This window comes from Myodes glareolus, chromosome 12, assembly GCF_982192425.1.
Source record: "Myodes glareolus chromosome 12, mMyoGla1.1, whole genome shotgun sequence".
NCBI classification, from domain to species: Eukaryota; Metazoa; Chordata; class Mammalia; order Rodentia; family Cricetidae; genus Myodes; species Myodes glareolus.
The window spans coordinates 40536173-40561848 of record NC_142037.1 but is presented as its reverse complement, the minus strand read 5'-3'; the positions used below and the strand labels follow the sequence as shown (position 1 = coordinate 40561848).

The window sequence follows — 25676 nt, the reverse complement described above, 5'->3', positions numbered from 1 at the left end:
ATGTGCTGGATGGAGCTCCTAGGAGACCCTGTTCCTACCAAGTCTACATTAAGTCAGGTGAGGAGAAGTAGGGAAATGATGAGAACGGAAGGGCAAATTTGGTGGGCAATGAGAGGAGAGTTCTTCAAGATACAGTAGCAAATCAAAGTTAATGAAAGGGCAGGTTGTTGAAGAAAGTGCTGGGGACAGTGTACTACTCAGTGTGTATTTACTGGTCTACTATGATGGCCAGATCATGATCTGGGTCGCAGCTGTGCTGATGCAGCTGTGAACACACCAGCCTCAGCTTCTGCCCTTGCTCCTGAGAGTTAGTGAGACATAGAGAGAGGGGCATGACTGACCCTGGGCTTCTCAAAATGAATTGATATCTTCACTGAGTGTGGGTTATATGGGTTTTACAGTATTTATTAGGTCTAGGAAGGAGTAAAAGACTTAAGAGCTAATGTTTCAATTCCCCTTTGACTCTAGTGGCTTTTAAAGTAGAATCTAGTCATACAAAACATATTTTGAACCTAGGGCCATTGGAATAACACTGAGTTACAAACTATTTGAAAGTATTTGAATTGACTTTTCCTCCTGCAGGGCTTTGAGGTATTTTCAGAGTCAGTGACCTGGGTGGGTTTTAGGTGGACCAGGTTGGAATGCCTTGAATGCTCCCTCACCCAGTGGGAATTACTGACATGATTATCGACTTGAGTACAAAAGCATCTATTGAGTAGTAGCATTAAGATAAAATACTTGGGGCTGGAGAGATGGCTCAGAGGTTAAGAGCACTGACTGCTCTTCCAGAGGTTATGAGTTCAATTCCCAGCAACCACATGGTGGTTCACAACCATCTACAGAGAGATCCGATGCCCTCTTGTGGTGTGCAGGCAAACATACAGGCAGGACATTGTATATATGATAAATAATAAATAAATAAAAGATAAATAAATAAATCTTTAAAAAAATAAATATTTGACAGTAAATCCCCCAAGCCATATTTTGTTCCCTATCTCTCCAGTGTCTAGGTTCTCATGGACAATTTATGACTATTTGTAGAAGAAATAAAATAATCTTACAAAGAGCAAATGGGAAGAGGGTAGCTGTATAATTGGAAGAAAATGCGTTGTGTTGAGAAGGAAAGGTATTGGGGGAACTTTGCCAAGAATGAACCACCGTCCATATGGACAGATGTTTCATTTTGGCTGTTTTCAGCACTAGAGAGAGGTGAAAAATAAATGTTCTTGCTGTCTTGCAAGTACCCTCTTTCTCCACTAGCTGATGACCCCTTTGTTAAAGCTATCCAGCCGGAGTCAGGTTCAAGGCAACCAGAAGACTGTCCCGATGAAGCCTGGGTGAGATGGAACCAATCTCATTTGGTCCAGAGAGTTTCAATGGTGGGTGGTAACTGTTCCGTAGACTCAGAGATGCTGCAGCGCTGTTGAGTAACAGTTTCCTTAGGAGCTCTTTGAAACCCAGGAAATTCTAGAAGAAGACTTATTGAGAAGACTTCGGCAAGGTTGAAGAGATGGCTCAGAAGTTAAAAGCACTGATCTTCCAGAGGTCCTGAGTTCAGTTTCCAAATGGTGGCTCACAATCACCTATAATGAGATCCAGTGCCCTCTTCTGGCATGCAGACATCATATGCAGGCAGAACACTATATACACAATAAATAAATAAATCTTAAAAAAAAAAAAAGATGGCAGCTCCGGACCTGTGGGGTGTTTGTTCTCTGGTGTCCCCTCTGCCCAGCTGCCATGATAAGTGCCAACAGAGCCGAGGCAGCGTGTCTCGTGGGCGCCGCAGCCCCCGCCCCCCCCCCCCCCCCCCCGTGGGCGCCACAGCCTCCCGGAGTCTGACGGCTGTCAGTCACAAGATCAGAGTCAACTAAAGTTGACTCTGCAGTTGTGGCTATTGATTTTTCTCTGCAGTTGTGGCTATTGCTTTGGGTACTGCCAACTCCTGTGTGGCGTTTATAGAGGGCAGACAAGCAAAGGTCCTGGAGAATGCTCAAGGTGCCAGAACTACGCCTTCTGTTCTTGCCTTTACAGCAGCTGGAGAAAAACTTGTTGGCATGCCAGCAAAGTGACAGGCTATCACCAACCCAAACAACACCTTCTATGCTACTAAGTGTCTGGTTGGGCGATGCTATGATGACCCCGAAGTACAGAAAAACTCAAAAAATGTTCCCTTTAAAATTGTCCGTGCCGCTAATGGTGATGCCTGGGTTGAGGCTCATGGGGAACTCTATTCTCCAAGTCAGATTTGAGCATTTGTATTGAAGATGAAAGAGAATGCGGAGAAGTACTTGGGTCACACACAAAAAAAGATGCTGTGATCAGAGTCCCCACCTATCTCAATAATTCACAGTGACAGGCCACTAAGGATGCTGGCCAGATAGCTGGGCTAAATGTACTTCAAGTGATTAGTGAACCTACAGCTGCTGCCCTGGTGTATGATCTGGACAAATCTGAAGAAAAAGTCATTGCTGTGTATGATTTAGGTGGTGGAACCTTTGATATTTCTATCCTGGAAATTCATGAAGGCGTGTTCAAGGTGAAATCCACCAACGGGGATGCTTCCTTAGGCAGTGAAGATTTTGACCAGGCTTTGTAATGCCACATTTTCAAGGAGTTCAAGACGGAGACAGGGTTGATTTGACCAAAGACAATGTGGCACTTCAAAGGGTTCGGGGAGCTGCTGAAAATGCAAAGTGTGAACTCTCCTCATCTGAGCAGGCTGACATCAACTCGCCAAATCTTACAATGGATGCTTCTGGACCCAAGCATTTGAATACGAAGCTAACTCACAATTTGAACGCATCATTGCAGATCTAATCAAGGGAACTATTGCTCCATGCCAGAAAGCTATGCACGACGCAAAAGTTAGCAAACGTGACATAGGAGAAGGGATTCTGGTTGGGGGCATGACGAGGATGCCCAAGGTCCAGCAGACTGTGCAAGATAGTTTTGGCAAAACCCCAAGTAAAGCTGTGAATCCTGATGAGGCTGTAGCCATTGGAGCTGCCATTCAGGGAGGTGTGCTGGCTGGTGATGTCACAGATGTGCTGCTCCTGGATGTCACTCCCCTCTCTCTGGATATTGAGACTCTGGGAGGTGTCTTTACCAAACTTATTAATAGAAACACCAACCACTGTTTCAACCAAAAAGAGCAAGATATGTTCTATTGCTGTTTATGGACAAATTCAAGTAGAGATTAAAGTACGTCAGGGAGAGCGAGAGATGGCTGCAGACAACAAACTTCTAGGACAGTTCGCTTTGATTGGAATTCCCCCAGCCCCTTGTGGAGTCTCTCAAATTAGAGTTACATTTGACATCGATGCCAATGGTATTGTATACATTTCTGCCAAAGATAAAGGAACTGGACATGAATAACAGGCTGTGATCCAGTCTTCTGGTGGATTAAGCAAAGATGACATTGAAAATATGGTTAAAAATGCAGAGACGTTCCTTTGAAATTTTGGGGTAAAAAAATGCAGAGAAGTATGCTGAGCAAGGCCGAAGAAAACAGAAACGTGTGGGAACAGTTAATATGGCTGAAGGAATTACGTCTGACACAGAAACCAAGATGGAAGAAGTCAAGGACCAGTTACCTGCTGATGAGTGCAATTAGCTAAAGAAACAGATTTCCAAAATGAGAGAACTCCTTGCTCAGAAGAACAGTGAAACGGGAGAAGACATTAGACAGGCAGCATCTTCACTTCCGCAGGTATCATTGAAACTCTTTGAAATGGCATATAAAAAGATGGTATCTGAACGGAAAGATTCGGAAAGTTCTGGTACTGGGGAACAGAAGGAAGATCAGAAGGAGGAGAAACAGTAACAGTGGCAAGGCATTGAGAGAGGTCAGAAGGACAACATGAAGTTTGGGAGTAAAGGGACATCCTGAGCAGAAAAGGGTCAAATGTCAGTCTTTTTACTGTGTTTTAGCAGTAACCCGTATAATTTCCTTAGTAAATAAGTGTAGTGATAAGAAGGAGGAGGAGGAAGAGGAGGAGAAGGAGGAGGAGGAAGAGGAAGAGGAGAAGAGGAAGAGGAAGAGGAAGAGGAAGAGGAAGAGGAAGAAGAAGAAGAAGAAGAAGAAGAAGAAGAAGAAGAAGAAGAAGAAGAAGAAGAAGAAGAAGAAGAAGAAGAAGAAGAAGAAGAAGAAGAAGAAATAGTAGTCTGGCACACACCTTTAATACCAACATTCGGATAATTCAGGAGTCACAGGAAAATCCTGAAACTGACCCCCCCCACACACAAGGTCCCTAACTTGCGAAGCAAGCACTAAGAATTTCTGTGGAGACAGAAACCAGACGAACTACCTGGATGACGATCAGACTAGACAAACTGCCCACAAGGACACCCTTCAATCTGTAGAGCTGCCTGAAAGTTGCACAGTGGGCACAAGGGTTCCAGCGATCGTGATCGTCAGTTATGCTGGGCGGGCTTTCAGTGATGACAGATGCCTTTATGCATTCCTGCTTCTGGAAGCAACCCTTTACCCACAGTGCTGTAAGTAACCCCATTCACCCCACTGGTTCATGAGCGGCATCCTTACATTGGTCTGGGGTTGCTTCGAATTCTGGGTTGAGTCGACACTGATTCACATCTCCCCAGGAGCAGTCTTCCCTGAGACTCCTAACAAACTCAAATTTCTTGGAGAAGAGAGGGTGTAAAGCAGGTGGCAGTGGTAAAGAGTGTCGCGTTTGTTAGGACCTAGTAAGGCAGAAATAGCTTTACATTTGATGCGTTCCCTTTGTTAAGAGAGATTTAATCAGTAATGTCTTAAGGTTCTGACTGATATAGTTTGTGGTACAGTCTTTGTGAAATAGCATTATCAAAAAGATAGGCATTTTGAATTTTCTAGTATATGTCTCTTTGCATGAACCAAGAATTCCAGGATGTGATGTGGGAACACTGGTCTATGGGGAGTACTTACATAGCCTATGAACCACAGGCAGAAAGCAGGTGAGATCCACTCTCTGGCATGGATTCCACAGTCAATCCATATGGCATTTTTTGCTCTTGGCATCCTTCTGGAAACCTGTGCGCACACACATATAAATAAATAAGAGATAGAACACAAAGAAGATATCCCCATTTTGTTTTTTCTTTTACTCCATCCTTCCAATGGCCTTACTGCATATACATTGTTCTCTGTGTTACTTAAAAACCTCTCAGAGCGGGCTGGAGGGATGGCTCAGTGGTTGAGAGCACCGACTGCTCTTCCAGAGGTTCTGAGTTCAAGTCCCAGCAACTACATGGTGGCTCACAACCAACTACATTGGGATCTGATGCCCTCTTCTGGAAAAAATACACATGCAGATGGAGTACTCATATTCACAAAAAAAAATAAAGAAAGAAATCTTTAAAAAAAACATAAACTTCTCAGACCAAATTTAAAAGCTAGTGAGACGGAAGGGGCAGCTGTTTAGCTCTGATGCGTGTGCGGACTGGGAATGGAAGCTGAAGCTGGGACTCCCGCACCTGCACTACCTAGACGTGCTGACAGGAAGAGAAGAAAAAAAATGTTGCTTTAAGTATGTCTTTACTCCTCAGAGGTCAGTGCCATTTGCTGGTGGGCAGTTGTCCATAGGAAGAATAGAGACTTAGGGAATTACAAACTCCCTCAAAATTTCCCCATGGGGTATACTTTTATGGAATACTATTTCTTCACTTCACCCCCCCCACACACAAATGATGACTATATCACCGGTTGATTCATAAAACTGGTCCCATTAGATTGGGAACAGGGACTTTGATCTGACGTACAGGGTAAAAGGCTAGTACATGGGTGGTGTAAACTCTGTGGAGCAAAAAGAATCAGTTTTTACAAAGTGACAACCTTTGACCTCTTTAGACAGATTCTCAAGGTCAAGCCAGTCAAAAATCCCTGCAGGGATGGAGGCAACTGATGGCTTTGAGGGAGGGAGAGTAAGTTTTCCCCAGGGATGAGGCCCCTGAAAGTCTACCATGGTCCTATAACCATGCACCTATAGGCAGCACTAAGTGTGTGTGTGTGTGTGTGTGTGTGTGTGTGTGAGAGAGAGAGAGAGAGAGAGAGAGAGAGAGAGAGAGAGAAGGAGGAAGTGGGAGGTAGAAACAGAGAGAGAACACATGAAACTGGGAGGGAAAGGGAGAGAAACAGAGGAGGAATTGAATGGGAGGGAGGAGTGGGTTATTGTTTTTTATACCACAGCATGTTATATACATGCATGAGATTATCAGCGAAAAAGAATTCTCATGAACATTTCCAAAATCAATCATAGTTTATTTGATCTAAAATGTTGCTCCTTATTTCTATTTTGTGTGTATGGGTTTTTCCCGCATGTATGTCTGTACCACATGTGTGCCTGATACCCTCAGAGGCCAAAAAAGATGCTGAATCCCCTGGCACTGGGGTTCCAGACAACTGTGAGCCACTGTGTAGGTGCTGGGAATCGAATCCAGGTCCTCTGAGGGGGCAGAGTGCTCTTTATCACTGAGCCTACTCTACAGATTCCCATAAATTTGATTATTTAAAATTAGTTACAAAAATAAAGTCAGGATACGAAGTAAAAGAAAAATTATAAATTCTAACAAATATGTAGAGTAACCAAAAGAAGAAGAAAAGTGAGTGAATGTTGGTCATTTACACCATCCCGGGAAGGTTTCTGTGCTGGCTAGTCTTATGTCAACTTGACACACACACTAAAGTTATCTGAAAGTAGAGAACCTCAATTGAGAAAATGTCTCTATAAGATCTAGATGCAAGGCATTTTCTTAATTAGTGATTGATGGGAGAGGTCCCAGGCCATGTGGGTGGTAGTATCCCTGGGTTGGTGGTCCTGGTTTCTATAAGCAGGTTGAGCAAGCCATAGGGAACAAGCCAGTAAGCAGCACCCGTACACGGCCGTCAGCTCCTGCCTCCAGGTTCCTGTCCTGCTTGAATTCCTGTCCGGATTTCCTTTGAAGATTAACAGCAATAAGGAAGTGTAAGCCAAATAAACCCTTTCCTTTCTACCTTGCTTTTTGGTCATAGTGTTTCATCATCGCAATAGAAACCCTAACTAAGTTGCCTTGCCTAATGTGCAGTTAGCAATATTTAAATAAGGAAAAAAGAAAAATGGCTACTAATAGTCAAATCATCTAATCAAACAGATTTGGATGATTCCATCTAGTCAGTGTCAAAGTCCTCACTTGTCCAGGTTAGTTGCCTCACTTGGTCATTCATTCATTCATTCATATTTATGTATATGCAGTTTTAGGGATAAATTGCCTGTTGGCTCTACCAATGTCATGGGCATGCCTGACAAACAAGAAAGTATCATGGGTGGACATATGGCAAAACAAGGAAGTGTCATGGGTGGGCGTGCCATGATGATTCCCATAGAATTAATCTATTAATTAACTGAATCACTAAAGGAACCCATGTGCCTCATCTCTGCCTTGAGTCTGCCCTGGAAGTTCCTGGGAAGGACAGATTGAACCTGAGATATCCTGATTCAAAGTTGTCTTTGAGCAGCAACAAACACCTCCTATTACAAGGGAGTATGTGCAATTCTGTGCTACTAAAGCAAATGTATTTTTCTATTGGTTACATCTCTGCAGAGAGTTTCATTAATTTTTTAAGGGTGAGAGTGTGGGTGAAATCAGAACTACAGAATGGAAGGTGTGACCAGCAAATGTTATCATGGTCACGACGTGTGGAGGGCGGCAACCACATTCTCCATTGCTTCAAGGGACAGAGGTAGAGATTGACCCCTGTGACCTCAAGGTGTGGTGGTACACGCCTTTGGTCCCAACGCCTGGGAGGCAGAGGCAGATTGACCTCTGTGGCCTCAAGGTGTGGTAGTACACGCCTTTGGTCCCAATGCCTGGGAGGCAGAGACAGGCAGATCTCTGTGAGTTCAAGGTGTTGTAGCACACGCCTTTAATCCCAGCATTGGGGAAGCAGAGACAGTGGGACTATAATGCGCATGTGCTTGGTAACTTTCCACTGCTGCATCCCTGCCTACTCCCGAGGCGTCATCTGGGTTGATGGGCAGCAGACCAATCCAAGAGTGACACGTCCGAAGTGAGGACTGTTTCCTATATAAGGGATGGGTTCCCTCATTCTGGGTCTCCGCTTTGGAAGCTTATGCTCTCTCTCTCAAGACGCATTAAAGCTTTTCTGCAGAAGGATCCTAAGTGTGCCACGTCGTTCTTGCTGGCAAGACGGTAGCGCGGGACAACGACGCCTGTGATTTTTCTCGCATCCACACTCACTGATCTTCCCTAAGCGTAGTTCATTCAAAGAAGAGACTTCACCAGGGCCATATTACTCTCTCCTATATATGGATATTGTTGAGTACAGGGTTGGAAAGAAGCCCTCCTAGAATGGTTTAGATGGCAATATATAACCCTCTTTTCTTCTTGTTTGGGTTACTCTAAATATTTGCTAAATTGTTATAACCCTTATTTACATATCCTGAGATTATTTTTGCAACTAACTTTTAAAAATCAAATGTTCTTCTACAAGATTCTGCAGCTGGAAGTACATAACCACTTGGGTGGTGACTGAGGCAGTCACTGCAGCATCGCCCTGCTCTCTGGGTTTACCTGGGTGGTGCCTCAACTCTTACTTTGATTTTCTAAAACCTACGTTACTGTTTGTCCAAAAACAACTCGAGATACACAATCTCTCCCACCAATCTGAGGAGGCAGTGATTTAGATAGAACTTGAGAAGTAGCCCAGACTACCCGCATCATTTTATGAGTGTGGCCACTGGACCCCCCTAGAAAGTGGCTTATCTAGTTGTCTAATGTAACACGAACAACGGTGGGTTTGAGTCTAGAGAGGTTTTACACTCAAACTCATTACTCAAAGGGGGGAGTAATTTATTCCTAAATAGCTGGATATTAAAGTTAAGATACACTTGAAATAAAAATATCTCCAGAACTCAAAGAAAAGTAGAGCTATAGTGGTATATTATTTGTCTTTTAATAAATAAAGTTTATCTGAAGATCAGTGCAAAGCAGCCACACTAGTTAGCCATAGAGGTCAAGCAGTGGTGGTGCATTCCTTTAATCCCAGCACTAGAGAGGAATATAAGATGGGAGGAGACAGAGCTCACTCTCGGTCTCAATCTGAGGATTCGTGGAGGCAGGTTCACCCATTTTCAGTCTGAGGTAGAGGTAAGAGCCAGCAGTTGGTTGCTTTGCTTTTCTGACCTTCAGGTTGAACCCCAATATGTGTCTCTGGGTTTTTATTATTCATGCTACATAGAACTAAGCTATAACAAACACCATTGCTTAGTTAATCTCACACTCTAAGTGACTCTTCTCACGCACCTTTAAAACATAAAGTGGGTGCTTTTCGTATGATGAGCCAATGTAGATTTTTTGGAGCATGTCAGGATACTGTTCAGTTATAACGTCTATCCAGGAATAGATCTATGAAAACAGAAACCACAGGTTAGTCACAGGACAAGCTCACAGGACACCCCGATCACAGGAAGTAGGCAGCTTCCTTGCAGAAAGGAGATTTCACTTCACTCTCTGCAGATAGGAGAACCGAAGAACTGAAAACACTCGGGACTGAGTGTTTGCTCTGCTGAAAAGAAATAAACCAGAATTTGACTGAGTTCTAAGTAATAGGGAAAAAGTGAAACAGTTCTAAGAAGCATTAGAACAAGGAGTTAATCTTTAAAATGTGGCCTTGGAAATTGTTGGTTTTTATCTAATTTTATATTATGTCTATGAATGTTTGTCTGTGCACCACTCAGGGGCTGGTGGAGGCCAGAAGAGGGCAATGGAAATTCTGAAATTGGAGTTGTAGACAGTTGTGAGTCACTATGTGGGTGCTGGAATTGAAGCCAGGTTCCATGGAAGGGCAGCCAGTGCTCATAACTGCTGAGCCATCTCTCCAGCCCAAGCATTATTGTCCATAGTGCAGGTGATCAAATGCAGGGCCTTGTACATGATCGACAAGAACTCTACTACTGAGCTATATGCCTTGGGCTTTTTGTTGTTTTGTCTTGTGTGACAGGATCTCACTATGTAAGCCAGGCTGGCCTCAAACTTATGATCTCCCCACCTCAGTTTTCTGAGTACTGAGATTGTGATTTTGAGCCACCATGTTCCATTCCAGAGTTCCTTTTAGAGGCTTATCATATAGAGACTCTGTCTCCGTGTATGGGGTCCTCCTACCAGGCATCCTGGAGCTAGCATTATGAGGCTTAAAAAAAGAAATTCAGGGCTGGGGAGATCGCTGTTGCTATGGTGGTTGCTGAGCAAGTTTGAGGACCTGGTTCAGTTCCCCAGCACCCATGTAAAATGTGGGCACTATAGCATGCACATGTAATCCTAACACCAGGGAAGGGGGAGCTTGTCGGGAGGGACAGAGGCAGGCAGATCCTTAGAAGACGCTGGTCAGCCAGGCTAGTTGAGTCAGAGAGCCAGGCGTTTAGAGACAGTGTCTCAAAAAATAATGTGGAAAGCAACTGAAGACAATAATGTAGACCTCTGACCTCCAAATACAAGCATATACATGAACAAGTGTATACACACACACACACATGTGCACACATGTACACACACATGCACACACAGACATACACATGTACAAATTCAGTTTTTAGGACCAAGGCAACCTGGACACCATTTCTGCACAGGAAAGATTTCAACATTATTGTGAGATTGTCATGATGACCAAAGGCAAATGTGAGGGGAAGCTGAGGAGAGCACCTCCACCGTGGGAAACGGCTGCATTGCAGACGCTCTTCAGCGCAGAAGTCCAGGAGGATTTGAGGCTCTATGAAAAGTACAATGGAAGGAAAAAAATAATAATTTCTGGGGCTGAGTTTAGCAACTCCTTCAAAGCAGGTGCTGAGTTATCATCTGGTTTGGGATAGCTGGGACCAGACCTGGCTGTGTCTTCATACAGACCAACTTCTCCGGTCCTCCTGTGAGGTCATGATGTTCAACTCCTTGTTTTTATCTCCAAGAGCTTCCCTAGTGATGATTTGACACAGTTGTCTTGACTAATAGCAACAAGAGCACCATTTTCCTTGGGTTCTCTTGAGGTGGCATAACCAACAAGAGCATGTGTGAGTCCTTGTACCAACGCTGGGGACAAAGATGCTCCCGAAAGGCTTGTTCACCAAGTTCTGCCACTATCGGTTTCTAAGGCGTCGGAGACTTAACCACCAAAGGGTTATTCACTAGGATTCTATTTCCTACATTAGTTGTCCAGGGGTGAATACATCTGAGGATGCTAGTGCATGGGCTAATTAATGTTGTAGCACTGGTGTTTCCGTAGACTTCCTCCAGTAGAGCTGTAGGGACTCAGTATCTCTGATGAACTTTCTAGACTGTCTTGAGTGGAGGGCATGTTCGGGTTACCATAAGGAGAAGGAGAGGGAGGAGATCAAAGAATTTCCTGACAGTAAAATCACCATGTTCCCTATGAATCTCTAAGAAAGGATTTGGAGTAGGGGGAGGAGAGATTTAAAATACTTTCTGAAATATTACGGTGATGACATAGTATATTTCTCCAACTGGTATGTTGAAGCCTTGATGCTCAGTACCATAGATCGTGACCATGTTGAAGTTCAGTGGAGACACAGATACAAGTCTGACCAGTGTCCATAAAAGAACACGACAGAAAGAGACACAAGGGAATGAACAGAGAAAAGCCACATGTCCTTGTTGGTCTGTGTGTGTGTGTGTGTGTGTGTGTGTGTGTGTGTGTGTGTGTGTTTTCAACTTGGCATAAGCTAGAGCTATCTTGGAAGAGGAACATTAATTGATAAATGCCTCCATCAAATTGACTGTAAGCAAGTATGTGGGGCATTTTCTTGATTATAAACTGAGAGAGGAGGGTCCTGCCCACTGTGGGTAGTGCCACCCCAGGCAGGTAAGTGGTTCTGGGTGGCATAAGAAAGCAGACTAAGCAAGCCGTAGAGAGCAAGCCAGAAAGCAGCACTCCTCCCTGGTCTCAGTTCCTGCCTCCAGGTCCCTGCCTCGAGTCCCTGCCCTGACTTCCCCACATGATGGACTGAGACATACATCCAAGTACTCAGTGCTCCAAGTGGTTTTCGGTCACGGTGTTCATCACAGCAGTAGAAAGCAAACTCGGACACCATTTGAGGACAAGGAAACAACTATCGACAAACCAAAGGAAGAGGCCTCAGAAGAAAACCGAAGCCTGTCAACACGTTGAGCTTAGGCCTCCAGAAATATGATCAAATAAATTCCTACACAGCCTGTGTCATTCTGCTACAGAATCTGTAGCGAATGAACGCAGTCAGGGACTGTGTTTGCGTGTTTGCCGTGCCAAGTCTTCCACGGGGATGTGGTAAGACAATATAACTTCCTGGAACAAAATAATTAAAAAGTCATTTTGGGATCCTCCCGGTGAAGACATCCCCTTTTTCCCATCCGACTCAAGACAGTGGTGTCACATTGTCACATCCACCCTCTACCTTTCGGGCCACTCCTACCTCCCTGCAACACGGTTCTCGCATATTGCTGGGGATAGACATTAGAAGGGGGTGGCCTAAGTAGAGCAGATAGGTGTAAGATCTAAAGAGAAATAATGCGCGGTGTAAAACTGTAACCCTCGCACCACTCAGCCGGGCACATAGGATCTGGAGGCAGACTGAGTTCTGGGTTAACCACCTGGAGAAGCAGATGATCTCAAAGATGAAATATGAAATTGCCCGAGTCTTAGACGTGGACCCTGCCATTTTTTTTTTTTTTTGGAACCCAGTCAAAAACATCCTGGTTTAAAAGTTTCTACTCAGAAGGATAAAATTTATTCATTTGTATATTCAATGTAAGCAAATCACTTTAATTCTGTGAGGTAATCTGGTGATTATTCATTAAGAATAAACTTCAGGTACTGGCCCAAAGAGACTTGAGCAATTGTAATTTTCGTGGCAGGTTCAGTATAGTGGTCCTGTTTTTTTTTTTTTTTTCCTTAGCATTCAATGTTTTCTTCAGTGTTAGCCCTAGAAGTGAGAGAAACTCTTAGCCTTAGACACACATGCTGTTGTAGAACCAGTTTATCAAATATGGGGACAACCTTCCCAGGGGGAGACATCAGCAAAAGGATGAATTACCCCCATTTAATCAACCTAAGCATGATTTTAAAATAACAAATTGAGGTTGTGTTTTGTGTCTATGTGCCTCCCACCCGCAGCCTGCTCACACCGCTCCGTGGGGCTTGCAGGGGACCAGCCCTCCGCCACATGGCTGGGGACCAGCCACCTTGGTTTGTGGACCTGCCGCCACCGGGACCCGCTGCAAATCCATAACACAAAGAACCCTCCTCCATTGGTTATGATTCTTTGATAGTTCCTCGTTGAAACGGCAATGCTGGTTAGGTGAAAGCTCCGAGGAGCAGCGCTGTGACTTACCTCACCCAGCGAGTGATACTGTTCGTAGTAAGACGAGGAGGCCCGGGGGCTGACTGTGTCGTTGGAAATCTGCTGCTGGATTAGATCCTCCACGTCTTTCATCAGGACACTGAGGATGAAGCAGAAGATGAGCAATTTGCAAGCACAATGCTGGCCTTCCCACGTGGCCCACTGTGGACGCGGTGTGAGCTTGGGGGAGTTACCAGCAGGTCTCGTGAGCACTTCAGCGAGTTAAACAACACAGCCCTGGATGGAGATGGGACGACGCCACGAATCTCATTAGCAGAGCCCTGTGAACACTGGGGAGAGGCCGTGAGGTACAGCTTCAGGACTGCCCCAATCTTACCTCCTCTGTCTAAATCTGTCTGTCTTGACTGCGATTCTTCAGTGTGTTTCCCAGGAGAACTGTGATGGCTGACCTTGACCATCAACACGACACACCTGGGAAGAGCGAGCTTCCACTAAAGAACAAACAGCCTCCAGCCTCCACCAGAGATGGTTGGGGGGCAAGTTTGTGCCAAGGACTGAATTTCACCTCCCAGCACCCACATGGCAGCTCACAACCATCTCTAACTCCAGTCCATGGGCTCGGGTGCCCTCTTCTAGCCTCTGTAGGCACTGCACGCAGGTGGAGCATAGACATACACGCAAGCAAAATACCCATACCCACAAAATAAAATAATCTTTAAACGCTTTCCCATCTGTACCAGGAAAGCATCTACATTGCACTTTTTATACGGACAAAGGAAACAACGTGTGGGGAGCTACACCAGAGTCACATATGGTGCAGAGACATGCACTCAAGAAAAACACCTGTGCACATAAAGATAAGTCTGCCCACTAGTATGTATGTATGTATGTATGTATGTACGTATGTATGCATGTATGTATGTGTCTGTGTGTTTGTATGTATATATGTATATTCATTCTATCAGTTCTGTTCCTCTAGAACCCTGACTAGTACACCTTCCTTTTTTTCCTTAGGTTTCTTGGGTCAGGTTTTTTACAAAAACAAGGAGACAAATAACCAGTACCCACAGTGAATGGGTTTTGCCCATTAGGTCTAGGAATAGAGTAATCACAGAAGGAGGATGAATGAGAGGTTCTGGAGACCACTGAGTCTCAATTCAGATAAAGGACTGAAGTGATAAGAGGTTAAATGACTTGTCGCTGAGTCGGACTTTAGGTCTTATCCCCAGTCTCTCAGAGACTGCCATGCCTCCATTCTCAATGCGCTCGATTTTCCCACAAAGCAATTATGCCATTTCTTGGCTAAGCACACAGTAGGTGTTTACCGTAGCTCTTGAATGGGCTGGATGGACGTAGCATAGGATACCCACCTAAAAGGAATTCTGCTCACATTCAAATGGGCTTTAACGTTGTCAACGTCAGATGCATTCACAAAAAAATGGACTTCCCTTTTCTTTTCGATAAATTCTGCTGTCACTGGCTGCCAGAGAACGACCTACGGTTTCCAGAAGGAGATTGGTAAATTGAAAGCTGAGTCGTATATATCATTTGCACCTGTAGCAAGACCCACACGAGCCAGGTGTCTAAAAGGGCTGTGACAAGGATGCCGCCCAGCCAAGGCCTCCACCCCACACACAGTACTATAAACACTCATCTAGCAGGAATCTCTTTTTGTCCACTGTGGTTCTCCTTGCCAAATAGGCCCAGAACACCCTGGATGCTTAATATTTGATGAGATGGTGAATACATTTAGAACCCTGCTGTGGAGGTGGTTATGTATTTCAGGTGCTTAAAAGAAAAATGAAATTCTCTCTAGGAAGGGAGTTTGATTACACATTGATTTTATTTAGCAGAGATTCCAAATGCTTGCTATTACTATCACACTAGTGTCTCTTCCTTTCATCCAATACCTCTGAGTATTTACATTTTTCTCCTTTTATGGCCCATCTCCAAAGTGCCATCAGCCTCATTTCCTTCAGTCATTAGAACACCACTTTGATAGCAACCCAGTAGATGTGATTAGTTTCTCTGTAAAGATGAGCCAACTAAGGATCATAGTTAATTTGTCTAAAATCATATACCCAGTGTCCGAATAAGCAATAAGATTCTGAGGTTTAAATGCAAACACAGTATTGTGACGGATGTGTGAAAATATCACAGCGAAACTCCGCTTTTTTGTAAGCTAGCTGAACAATGAGATTACAGGATAAATGAACAGAATCAAGTAAAATAAATTTTGAGATCTTTTCTCTGACCCTTTCTCTGGAGATATTTCATTTTTATCTTGGGAAAGGGTTATGAACACATCTCACTCAGTTCTGCGTCTGCCAGAGGCACGGGTGACTCCTAGTGGCCTCCCACGTAACACGCCTCATGCCACCTGCACACGGTGAGCAGGGGAGTATGCTCATGCAGAGCCGATCCTCCCAGAGGATTCTTTTTTTTTAAAATATTTATTTATTTATTTATTTATTTATTTATTTATTTATTTATTATGTATACAATATTCTATCTGTGTGTCTGCCTGCAGGCCAGAAGAGGGCATCAGATCTCATTTCAGATGGTTGTGAGCCACCATGTGGTTGCTGGGAATAGAACTCAGGACCTTTGGGAGAACAGGCAATGCTCTTAACCGCTGAGCCATCTCTCCAGCCCCCTCCCAGAGGATTCTTGTATCTACGGGTTTTGCTAAAGCAAAGTACTCGCAGCTCCCTCTTTTTGACTTGGGAGCTGCTTTGCAGTCTGAGAACCACCACTATGACCCTCCCTCCTGCAGAATCATCTCCCACTCCACCCCACCCCCACCCCAGATCCCTAGCAAGTACTCCCTTACTGTTTACACCTCCAAACTGATCTGACCTCTATCTCTTAGAGAACGAACACAGGTCCGTTCATTCTCCGCTGCCTGCCTTCTGTACCTCGGACTTCCTGGAGAAGACTCCAGGAACGGGCATTTTAATAAAAGATCCCCTGTGGCTTATGTGCCTACTCCTTAGCTAAGAACCACTGCTCTCCGAGGAAAACACTGTCAAACAGCTTTGTGCTGAAGTGCTTACAGCTTTGATGTAATACCCCGAAAGTGGCCGAAAAGCTAAGCACACAGATAAAGGTTTGGCTCTGGAGTGGTTATGGCTAGATACGTACAGAAAGTCTGGAGGGGGAACACAATTTACATTGCACCCAGACAAAACAAAAAGCTAATATAAATGTAAGCTAGAGGACATTACCTCATAGGTTGCAGTAAGATTCTGAAGAACTTGAACTTGCCTAGAGGTTCTGGGAAGAGCAGATAAAACCTGGCTGCTGCGGAGAAAACAGGATAAAATAACAACGTGAAAATGGCACATTATACTGAAGGAGCTTCTAGATCCTTGTAAGACAGAAACGGTTGAAGAGTCTTAGGTTGGAGGGAGACTCTGAAAGGTCACCAGCCTCTCTCATAGTCTGTACTCCTAAACAACCACAAAGCCACAGCTCTTGGGTTCACAGGGCACCGGCCTCCCTCCTCTCCATTCTGCCCAAGGACTTACGTGAGAGAAAAGACAACAAGTAAATTTGCTTTTGTTTTTGCACATGGAGAAAGCGGAACTCTAGGTTGCTATCACTCAGGGTGTGAATTAGTGGAGCCGTTATGGAAAACAGCACAGAGTTTGCTCAGAAAGTTAAAGCTAGAGCTAGAACAGACTCTGACAATCCTGCTGCCGGGCATACAGAAATTAAATTAGCATGTCAGAGAGACGTGTGCATTCTTATTTTTATTGCAATATTCCTCACGGCTGTGGAGTCAGTCTGAGTACCCATCATTGGAGAAGTTGACAAAGAAAATACGATAAATACACACAAACACACACAATGGCGTAATATCCAATCATTAAAAAGACTTAGATCCTTGGGGCTGGAGAGATGGATCAATGGTTAAGAGCACCTGTTGCTCTTGCAGAAGACCAAGTTAAGTTCCCAACACCCTCATGTCTCACAACCAGTTCCAATTCCGGAAGAAAAATGCCCACTCTGACCTCCTTAATCACATTTATGCACATTGTACACATACATACATACATACATACATACATACATACAGGCTAAACGTTCATACACATAAATAAAAAACCTAAAGAAAAACAATTTCTAAAAGAATGAGATCCCGTCATGTATGATAACAGAAATTACATTAAGTGAAGGAAGCCAGGCACAGAAGGGCACATAATATCCACATTATAATCTCCCTCTCAAGGTGATTATATAAAACACTCTCAAGGCTGAAGGGAAACCATGCTGAGATCAGCCTGGGCCAAGCCAGGCTGAGTTACATAGTGAGACCCTGTCTCAAGCACCACCGCAACTCCATCCGCACCCACACACTTGAAGAGGAAGACACAGGGAGACTTGACTGACATCCTTGGAGATCCCCGCGTGCTTCTGCTCCTCTCTCACACTCCCGCGTCCCAAAGCTACCCAATGTCTTCTCTTTTCACCTTTGCTTTTCATCTCCTGCTTTTCTTTATGATAGTGTTTCTGACTCAGAGTTCTGCATTATTGTCTGGTGGATTCTTGGGGAATTGTTTAGCTTTGTTTGACTTTTATTTTACAAAAAATAAGGAGGGTATAGCTCAGAGTGCCTGCCTTGCACGTGCCATAGATGCTGCTGGATTTTAAAGGGCATATTATAAGCACTTATCTGAATGTTGTTCTCCTCACAGTTGTTTGCTCAAGCTTATAGCTATAGTTCCCATGCTACAAGATTTTCCTCGCTAGTGGGCTTGCCGATTCATACTTCATCTTCACCTTACGGGGTCATGTCAAATCAGTCCTTTGCTGTTTTCATTCATCTATATTTCCAGTGTGAACGATTTCCTTTGGCCTCCTCCCGTCAACCCTTCACGACATCTGCCATTTAACTTCCTCAATCAGCATAGCACAGAGATCTTACATCTTAATTTTCTGACTTCACTTTGAATTTCTGATCTACCAATTATTTTTATGTTCCAATTACTTAGCATTCCAATTTTTACTTGCATGTTATTTTTATCCGGGTTATTTGCTCATTTTTTTTCCTGTTCATTCCTTTGTACCTTTGTGCAAACTGACTAGCATCATTTACTTCCTTTCTGGGTAGTCATCCTTACCAGATCCTCACAGGCAAATGTCTTCTATCAGTTTTCAATTTGTGCCCCCCACTTAATTTTCTTTTGTTCTTTCTAGTATTAGGGTTGAACCCAGGGACTTGTGCATGTCAGCAATTGTTCTGCTGCTGAGCTACACCCCTGGTTTCTCTCGAAGAGGCATTTTTATCCATCATTTTCTTACAGGTTTGTATGTGTAAGAGCTCTTTCCAAACCTTGGGACACAATAACAGTCACATCTATCTCTTTTGTCTTTCTTCTTAATTTTTATCTTATCTCTATGGGTATCTTGCCTACATTTGTGTGCGGTGACCATAGCGGTCAAAAGAGAGTGTCAGATTCTGAGAACTGGAGTCACAGACAATTGTGAGCTGATGCACGGGTGCTGGTAATCAAACCCAGGTTCCCTGGAAGAGCAACCAGTTCCCTTAAACCATCTGTCCAGTCCCCCAACTCATTTGTCTTTCCCGTTGCATCTTTTAAGCCATTGGAAGTTATTGGTAGGAAGCATAGCAAAGAAATTCTCCTTGCTTTTCTCTCTCTCTGTCTGTCTGTCTCTCTGTCTTCTTTCTTTTTCCTCTTCACATTGTTAAGGGCCAAAGACTCCATTTTTCTTCCTTTATCTAGTTAAACATAATGTTAGAATCTTATTTATTTCTTATTATTATTATTATTATTTTCTTATTTATTTCTATATTGTTCCCTATGGCTTTTTTCTTTAGTAGTGTCCCATTGCCTGGGTTTTCTGTCCTGCCCAGTTCCGGCAATCGTTAAGTCCCAAAGAAATCACATAGAGGTCTACATTATTTATAAACTGATTGGCCCATTAGCTCAGGCTTCTTATTAACTTTTACAACTTCTATTAGTTCATTATTCTCATCTGTGTTAGCCACATGGCTCAGTACCTTTTTCAGTGAGGCAGTCACATCTTGCTTCTTCTGAGGCTGGGCTAGGACTGCAGAGTTTTGTGCCTGGTTTTTGACGCCATAACAGACATCATTTCATCATTTAAGATGTTTATGTCAGCATTGATGTGGGTTAAGTTTCCATACCAGTTGACAGAGAAAATGTGTCTCACACCATGTCTTCTTCCTGGGCTACAGAAAAATTGCATCCCCAGGGTTTCACATGGCTACGCTGCAGTCCTGGGTTTTGGGGATGCATGGGGTGTGCAAGGACTCTACTCCCGAGGCTGGAGCCAAGAATGTCAAGACATCAAGCCATGTAATGGAAACAGCTTAGACGCCCCAGGATGGAAAGTACCAGGGCGAGCCTGTGCTTCCTATTGACAGGTGATGTGAGAAATGCCATGGTGTGGAGGCTAGCGTCCCTCTCAAATCTATACGTTGCATTCCGAATCCCCAAGGTGTTGGCATTAAGAAGTGAGGGATTCGGGAAGTGAAGAGGTCAAAATCAGAATCCTCTTGTATAGGATTAGTGTCCCTTTAACAGAAGCCTGGGAGTGAGCCCACTCATTCCCTCCCACCCTGTGTCTACACAATGGAAAAACCTTGTTTCTGGGGAAGTCTGCTCATCCTTCCTGTTCCTAGCAGAGTGAGACGTTACTGTTGTTTAAGCCCTTAGCTGAAAGTAGTCTGCTGCTGTCACAACAGACAAATGGATTACTAATTGAGGATTTAATGTATCAGGCAAGGCTATTTCAGGATTTATTAGCTGTGGTAGCATAATCTGGGGCGCTCAGCACCAACACAGTGCCGCTCTTTCTGGGCTGCTGTGCTTTAATGGGGCTTAGTTCTTTGTCAGTCACACCAGGCTTTTCACATTGGTTCAGGGGATCAAAGGCAGGTTACCACCTGAACTATCTGCTCCACCCTTCAAACTAATTCTCAGTATCTCACAAAATGAGCTCAGCGGCCTCTGCCTCCCTAACCCTCTGCTTCTCAAAAAGCCTCTTGGGGTGATCTTCTTTCTGTTGTAAAATTTAAAAGTCAACACCTGTGAGTTTATTGAATTGAATTTTATAGGTACATAATTTGGGGAGGACGGATGTGCTCACTGAGTCTTCTCAGCAAGAGCCACAGATTTCCCAGTCTGGCCTTCCTTCATGTCTTTTTAAAAATGTTTTATCTGGGCTGGAGAGATGACTCAGTGGTTAAGAGCCCTGGCTGTTCTTCCAGAGGACCAGGGTTCAAGTCCCAGCACATACATCGCAGCTCACAACTGTCTGTAACTACAGTGCCGGGGGACCAAACGCCCATGGCGAAGCACCAATGCGCATAAAAGTAAACAAAATTTTTAAAAAGCATGTCTAGAAAATAAAACTTTTTATAAAGTTTTATCCATTAATCTACTGCATATTTTAAAACCATGCTTGTTCTAATAGCATTACGTTTCTTCTATAAACTGTGATTGAGGAGTAGTCCAGATCGTAGTCCTTTGTTGCCAAGATATACAAATAAAGCTGATTTGGGGATGTCGATTTTCTCACGCCTCTCTTTGTGTGGTGTTTAAGTTGTCTGTCAGCTTGACACAATCTGGAATCACCTCGGAACAGAGTCTCAGTGGAGTTGTGTGGTCAAGCTGGCAGGTAGAGGGGTTGTTTTGATGACATTAATTGTCACTGGAAGACCCAGTCCACCGTGAGCACCAGCTTCCCCTAGCTTGGGGTCCTGGACTGTCCAGAGAGGAGAGAGCACTGAGTGTGGCATTGCCTTCACTCTCTCTGCTCTTCACGGTGGATGTGACTAGCTAGCTGCTTCACACTCTACTGCTTTGATCTCCCCACGACGATGGACGGCAGTCTGGAATTGGGAATGACCGTAAACTCTTTCTCTCCAGACCGCGTCTGTCCTTGTGTTCTGTCACAGTGACTGGAAAGAGAACTCATTTGGTCATTTTAATGTAGTTATCCAGAGACTTTTCTCTCTGCAAACAGTGCAAACATAGACGCACACACACTTTCTACGCTGCTCATGGAGCCTTTGGTGTAGGAAGGGTCTCCTACATTGCCCTGTTGCCTGGAGCTCCCTAAAATCCTGAGTAGGAGTGGAGATGAATGCATGGAGCCTTTGGTGGAGGAACGGTCTCCTACGTTATCCTGGCACGCTCAAAAACACTGAGTAAGAGTGGAGATGAATGGTGGTTTACAGTTCTTATAGTTTCACCATTAGAATCCTTATCATTGGTGCCTTTTGTCTTCACAACTGGGTGTGGGTTTGACGTGTTCTTATGTGTTGAGCATACGGGTTTTCTGTTTTACTTTCTTAATCTGGCAAGTGGATTGGTTTCGGTACTTATGTGCTGGAACCTGTTTTCTCACATTCACTTTGTGTGAAAACACTTTGTGTTTCTTTGTACAGTGCAACACTTGCTAGGACTGAAAAGCTCCCAGTGATGCTTGTACAGTCTGAGGAGTCCGCGAGTGTGACTCGGTATCAAATTACTTTATGTTTGCAAACCATTTTCTCAGAGAGAGAAAATTTTCTTAGCAGATTTATTTCCACAACTCACCATCCAATTTTGCTGTGGGAGACAATTATACGAGGAGAAAAGGAAAGCAGGGGTTGAAGAGTTGCAGGTATGTATGGAAGACTATGTTACCTAGAGTAGGAGTCTCAGGTTGACAGTATCCGCTGGGTAACATTATAAGAACTGTGGCATTCAAATTAAAATCAGTCTATGTCAGGGGAATTTTCCAAAAGAGGGGTGTTTTCTTTTATATTTTGGACAAATTTTATCACTAAAATATAACAATACATGCTTTTTAAATCAGAAAAATATTTTCCTCCCTGCTTTATTTAAAATTAATCTCTAGAGTTGGGTGTGGTGGTATAAGTCAGCAACTAGCATTCAGGAGGTTGAGACAGTAGGATTGCAAGCTCTCATTAAGTGTGGGGTAACAGCAAAACACTGTCGCAAAATAGCAATAACAATGATGAAACTGATGTGGTAGTCCCCTCTGTGTGCTGTGATTACCATTAATGAATAAAGAAACTGCTTTAGACCTACAGCAAGGCAGAACTTAGGTAGGCAGGGAAAACTAAGCTGAATGCTGTGAGAAAGGAGGTGGAGTGAGAGAGAAGCCATGAATCCTCCACCTGAGACAGACGCTGGGACCATTACCCAGTAAGACCCTGCCATGTGGGGATACACAGATGAATAGAAATGGGTTAAATTAGTATAAGAGTTAGCCGATAAGAAGCTAGAACTAATGGGCCAAGCAGTGATTTAATTAATACAGTTTCTGTGTGATTATTTTGGGTCTAAGCTAGCCTGGAGACCAGGAAGAACAAGTGGCCCCTCCCCCAACAATTGGCATGCCAACGTGGGTAATGGGTAGTAACTACGTCCACATAAAAACCTGAGAAAGCTTAAAAATTAATTCTAGACACAAAAAAAACAGAGTTAAGCATGGTTTGCTAGCGGCATTTTCTTGGATGGGCTCTGTCTGCTAGAAGCAAGCAGAGGCATTGCTCCTTTAGGAGAGGTTTTCCTGATTCAGCTACAGCAGGAAAAAAGCCACACCATTTTGAAATGCCAGCTTTCTGGGTCGCCCTGCCAGCACAAACTCTAACTCTGACTTTGAGATGGAGAAATAAGCATCAGACAAACCCTCTGCATGAAATGACTAAAAACCTGGGCAAAACGGATGAAGCAATGATGCTGAAGACACTGGGCATCAGTAACGTGACCAAAGGCAGTGCAGTCACCTGAACTGGAGCAGGGAACACAAAGGAAGATGTTGACAGAAAAACTCACAATTGTTTCTTAAAACCCCGGAGTTTAGTGACCAACGGCCAACCAGAGCTGGCTTCTTGGTTTTGACAAATATGGAGGGATCAGGGGTAGCAAGAAAGTCAGGGGTAACAAGAACTCCACTGTGTTTCCTTTGCAAATTTCCTGTCGGTACTCATTTTTTATGATTTATTGTCTGTGCCTTTGTCTCTCCCTGTCTCTCTTTGTCTTTCTTTCTCTGTGTATGTTTGCACAGGTTGTGTGCATGAGCATGCCAGTGTGTGTGCATGTGCACACATACATGTGTGTGAAGGTGTGCCTACAGAGGCCAGAAGAGTGTCCTGGAGTCCCTATAGCTGGATCTGGAGGGGGCTGTGAGCTGCCTGCTATGGGTACTGGACCTGAACTCTGGTCCTCTGCAATAGCAGCAGAGTTCTTAAGCTCTGAACCATTCAATTCCCTAAAAATACATTGAATGAAAGATTTCATCAACGAACTGTGCCAAGAACCGTGTAAGTACAGAAGAGATGATTCTAGCTTTGGGGAGGGGATATTATCAGCAGAGGCTCCACAGAAACTGTCCTGGATAGTTTTATGTCACCTTGAAACAAGCTATAGACATCTGAGAGGAGAGACACTCAACTGAGAAAATGCCTCCCTAAGATGGGGTTATAGTCAAGCACATAAGGCGTTTTCTTAATTAGTGATTGATGGGGGAGGGCTTAACCCATTGTGGGTCAGAGTTACGCTGGGCTGGTTGTCCTGGGTTCTATAAGAAAGCAGGCTGAGCAAGCCAGAAGAAGCAAGCCAGTAAGCAGCATCTCTCCACAGCCTCTGCATCAGGTTTCGTCCCCAGTTTGAGGTCCTGCCTTGGCTTCCCTCATTGAACTGTGATTTGGGGCATATAAGCCAAATAAACCTTTTCCTCTGTAGGTTACTTTTGGTCGCAGTGTTTCATCACAGCAATAATAACCCTAACTAAGACAGAAGGGATAACGGACTAGAACAGGCTGTCCGAAGCTGAACACAGGAGGTCATGAGTCTCTGCTGGGGAAATGGCTACCTATTCACTCTTCCAAGTTTAATACATGGGTGTTCAGGGAAAGAGAAGAATGGTAACTAAACAGAAACAGGTTTGAGACGTTATATTGTTCTCCTCCTGCATCCCTACCTCTTAGACCACTGAATCTGAGAATGTGTAACTGAGCACAGAGTTCTGAAATCGTTGGCAACAGAAAAAGGTTTCTGAATGCATGAACTTGAGTTTCACAAAAAAGCCATTAAATAAATTTTGGCTTGCAGTTAGGACAGAATCCCCAACAATTTCTGAAATGATTCTAACATACTTTTCCCATTTTATAGGAATTATTTATGTGAGGCAGCATTCTCAGTATTGACTGCATAAAATTTAAGTACTGATTAACGTAGAGAAAGTTGAAAACGATCGGTATCCCATAGTATCAATTGTTCCAGCAGCATTTACTCCTCCGTGTAAAAGTAACCAAACACCTCCATCTCATTAGCTTGCAATTTTTCATCTTTATCAAAGAATAAGATTATATATATATATACATATATATATACATATAAATATTGAAGAATTGTTCTAAAATGAATTTCTTGATGTGTCATTTTTTGATAGACTTTGTATACCTATTTTATAGACCTACAGATGCAGGGTCACATAAAAATTCCTCAGGTAAAAGGCATTGAGGCTAGAAAAATCTCAGGAAGTCCTTCCATAGAGAAGATTTTGAAAGCATACTGATAAATTGGATCTCTATCTCATAGTAACTAGGAGTAAAGAGAGAAACATGATTGACAACAGGATGGAGGATGCTTTTGTTTGGAGAACTGATGAAATGATTCTAAATTCTGGACATCACTGAGAAGAGAAAAAGGTGGCTCATGGAACAATAGTCTGGGAAATTTGATATCAATTTCTGGTAGAAGTTTAGCATAATCTATTCAAACCACTGCTTAAGGGCATATGTTTAAAGCTGTGTATTGAATCATTATTCAAAGTGTCAATGACTAGGAACGTATTTGCAGATATCCTGGGGCATTTTCCAGTTGTAAAGAATGACTTTGATTTATAACAGTTAACTTAGGGTATGAGTTTTATGATATGTTATAAGGTGGCAAAACAGGATGTTGCAAACTGAAATATGGTTTCTATTTTTGAAAAAATAATTTAGGAAAAGAAAAGAAAACTACTATGTATTAAAAGCGGGAGAAAGTTATGAATAAACAAGGAACATGTTGTAAATTCTAGTTTGCATGGCTATCTGAGAAGAAGAGAGGGCAAATATGAATTGTTTTTCATTGCAGCCATCAAATCTTGTTTATTTGTTTTTGTTTGTTTGAGTCGGGGTCTCACAATGTAGCGCTAGCTGTTATGGAACTCACTATGTAGACCAAACTAACCTCAAACTCACAAAGATCCAGCTGCCTCTGCCTCCCAATGCTAGGATTAAAGGTATTCACCACTATGCCTAGCTAGTTACAGTTGTTTTAA

At 43.5% G+C, this 25676-nt stretch overlaps 1 protein-coding gene across 2 annotated transcripts in view; it reads right to left on the bottom strand.

The window, feature by feature from the left end:
* Positions 1 to 25676, bottom strand: part of Cpb2 (carboxypeptidase B2) — a 54182-nt gene that overhangs the window by 21753 nt on the left and 6753 nt on the right. The window contains exons 2-6 of one of the 2 annotated variants that reach the window (XM_048421964.3): positions 16568 to 16643; positions 14711 to 14835; positions 13371 to 13479; positions 9301 to 9402; positions 4928 to 5032 (exon numbers count right to left, since the gene is read on the bottom strand). In XM_048421964.3, the coding sequence (XP_048277921.2) occupies positions 4928 to 5032; positions 9301 to 9402; positions 13371 to 13479; positions 14711 to 14835; positions 16568 to 16643 (517 nt within the window). The remainder of the gene's footprint in view (positions 1 to 4927; positions 5033 to 9300; positions 9403 to 13370; positions 13480 to 14710; positions 14836 to 16567; positions 16644 to 25676) is intronic. The other variant, XM_048421965.3, reaches the window with a different exon arrangement.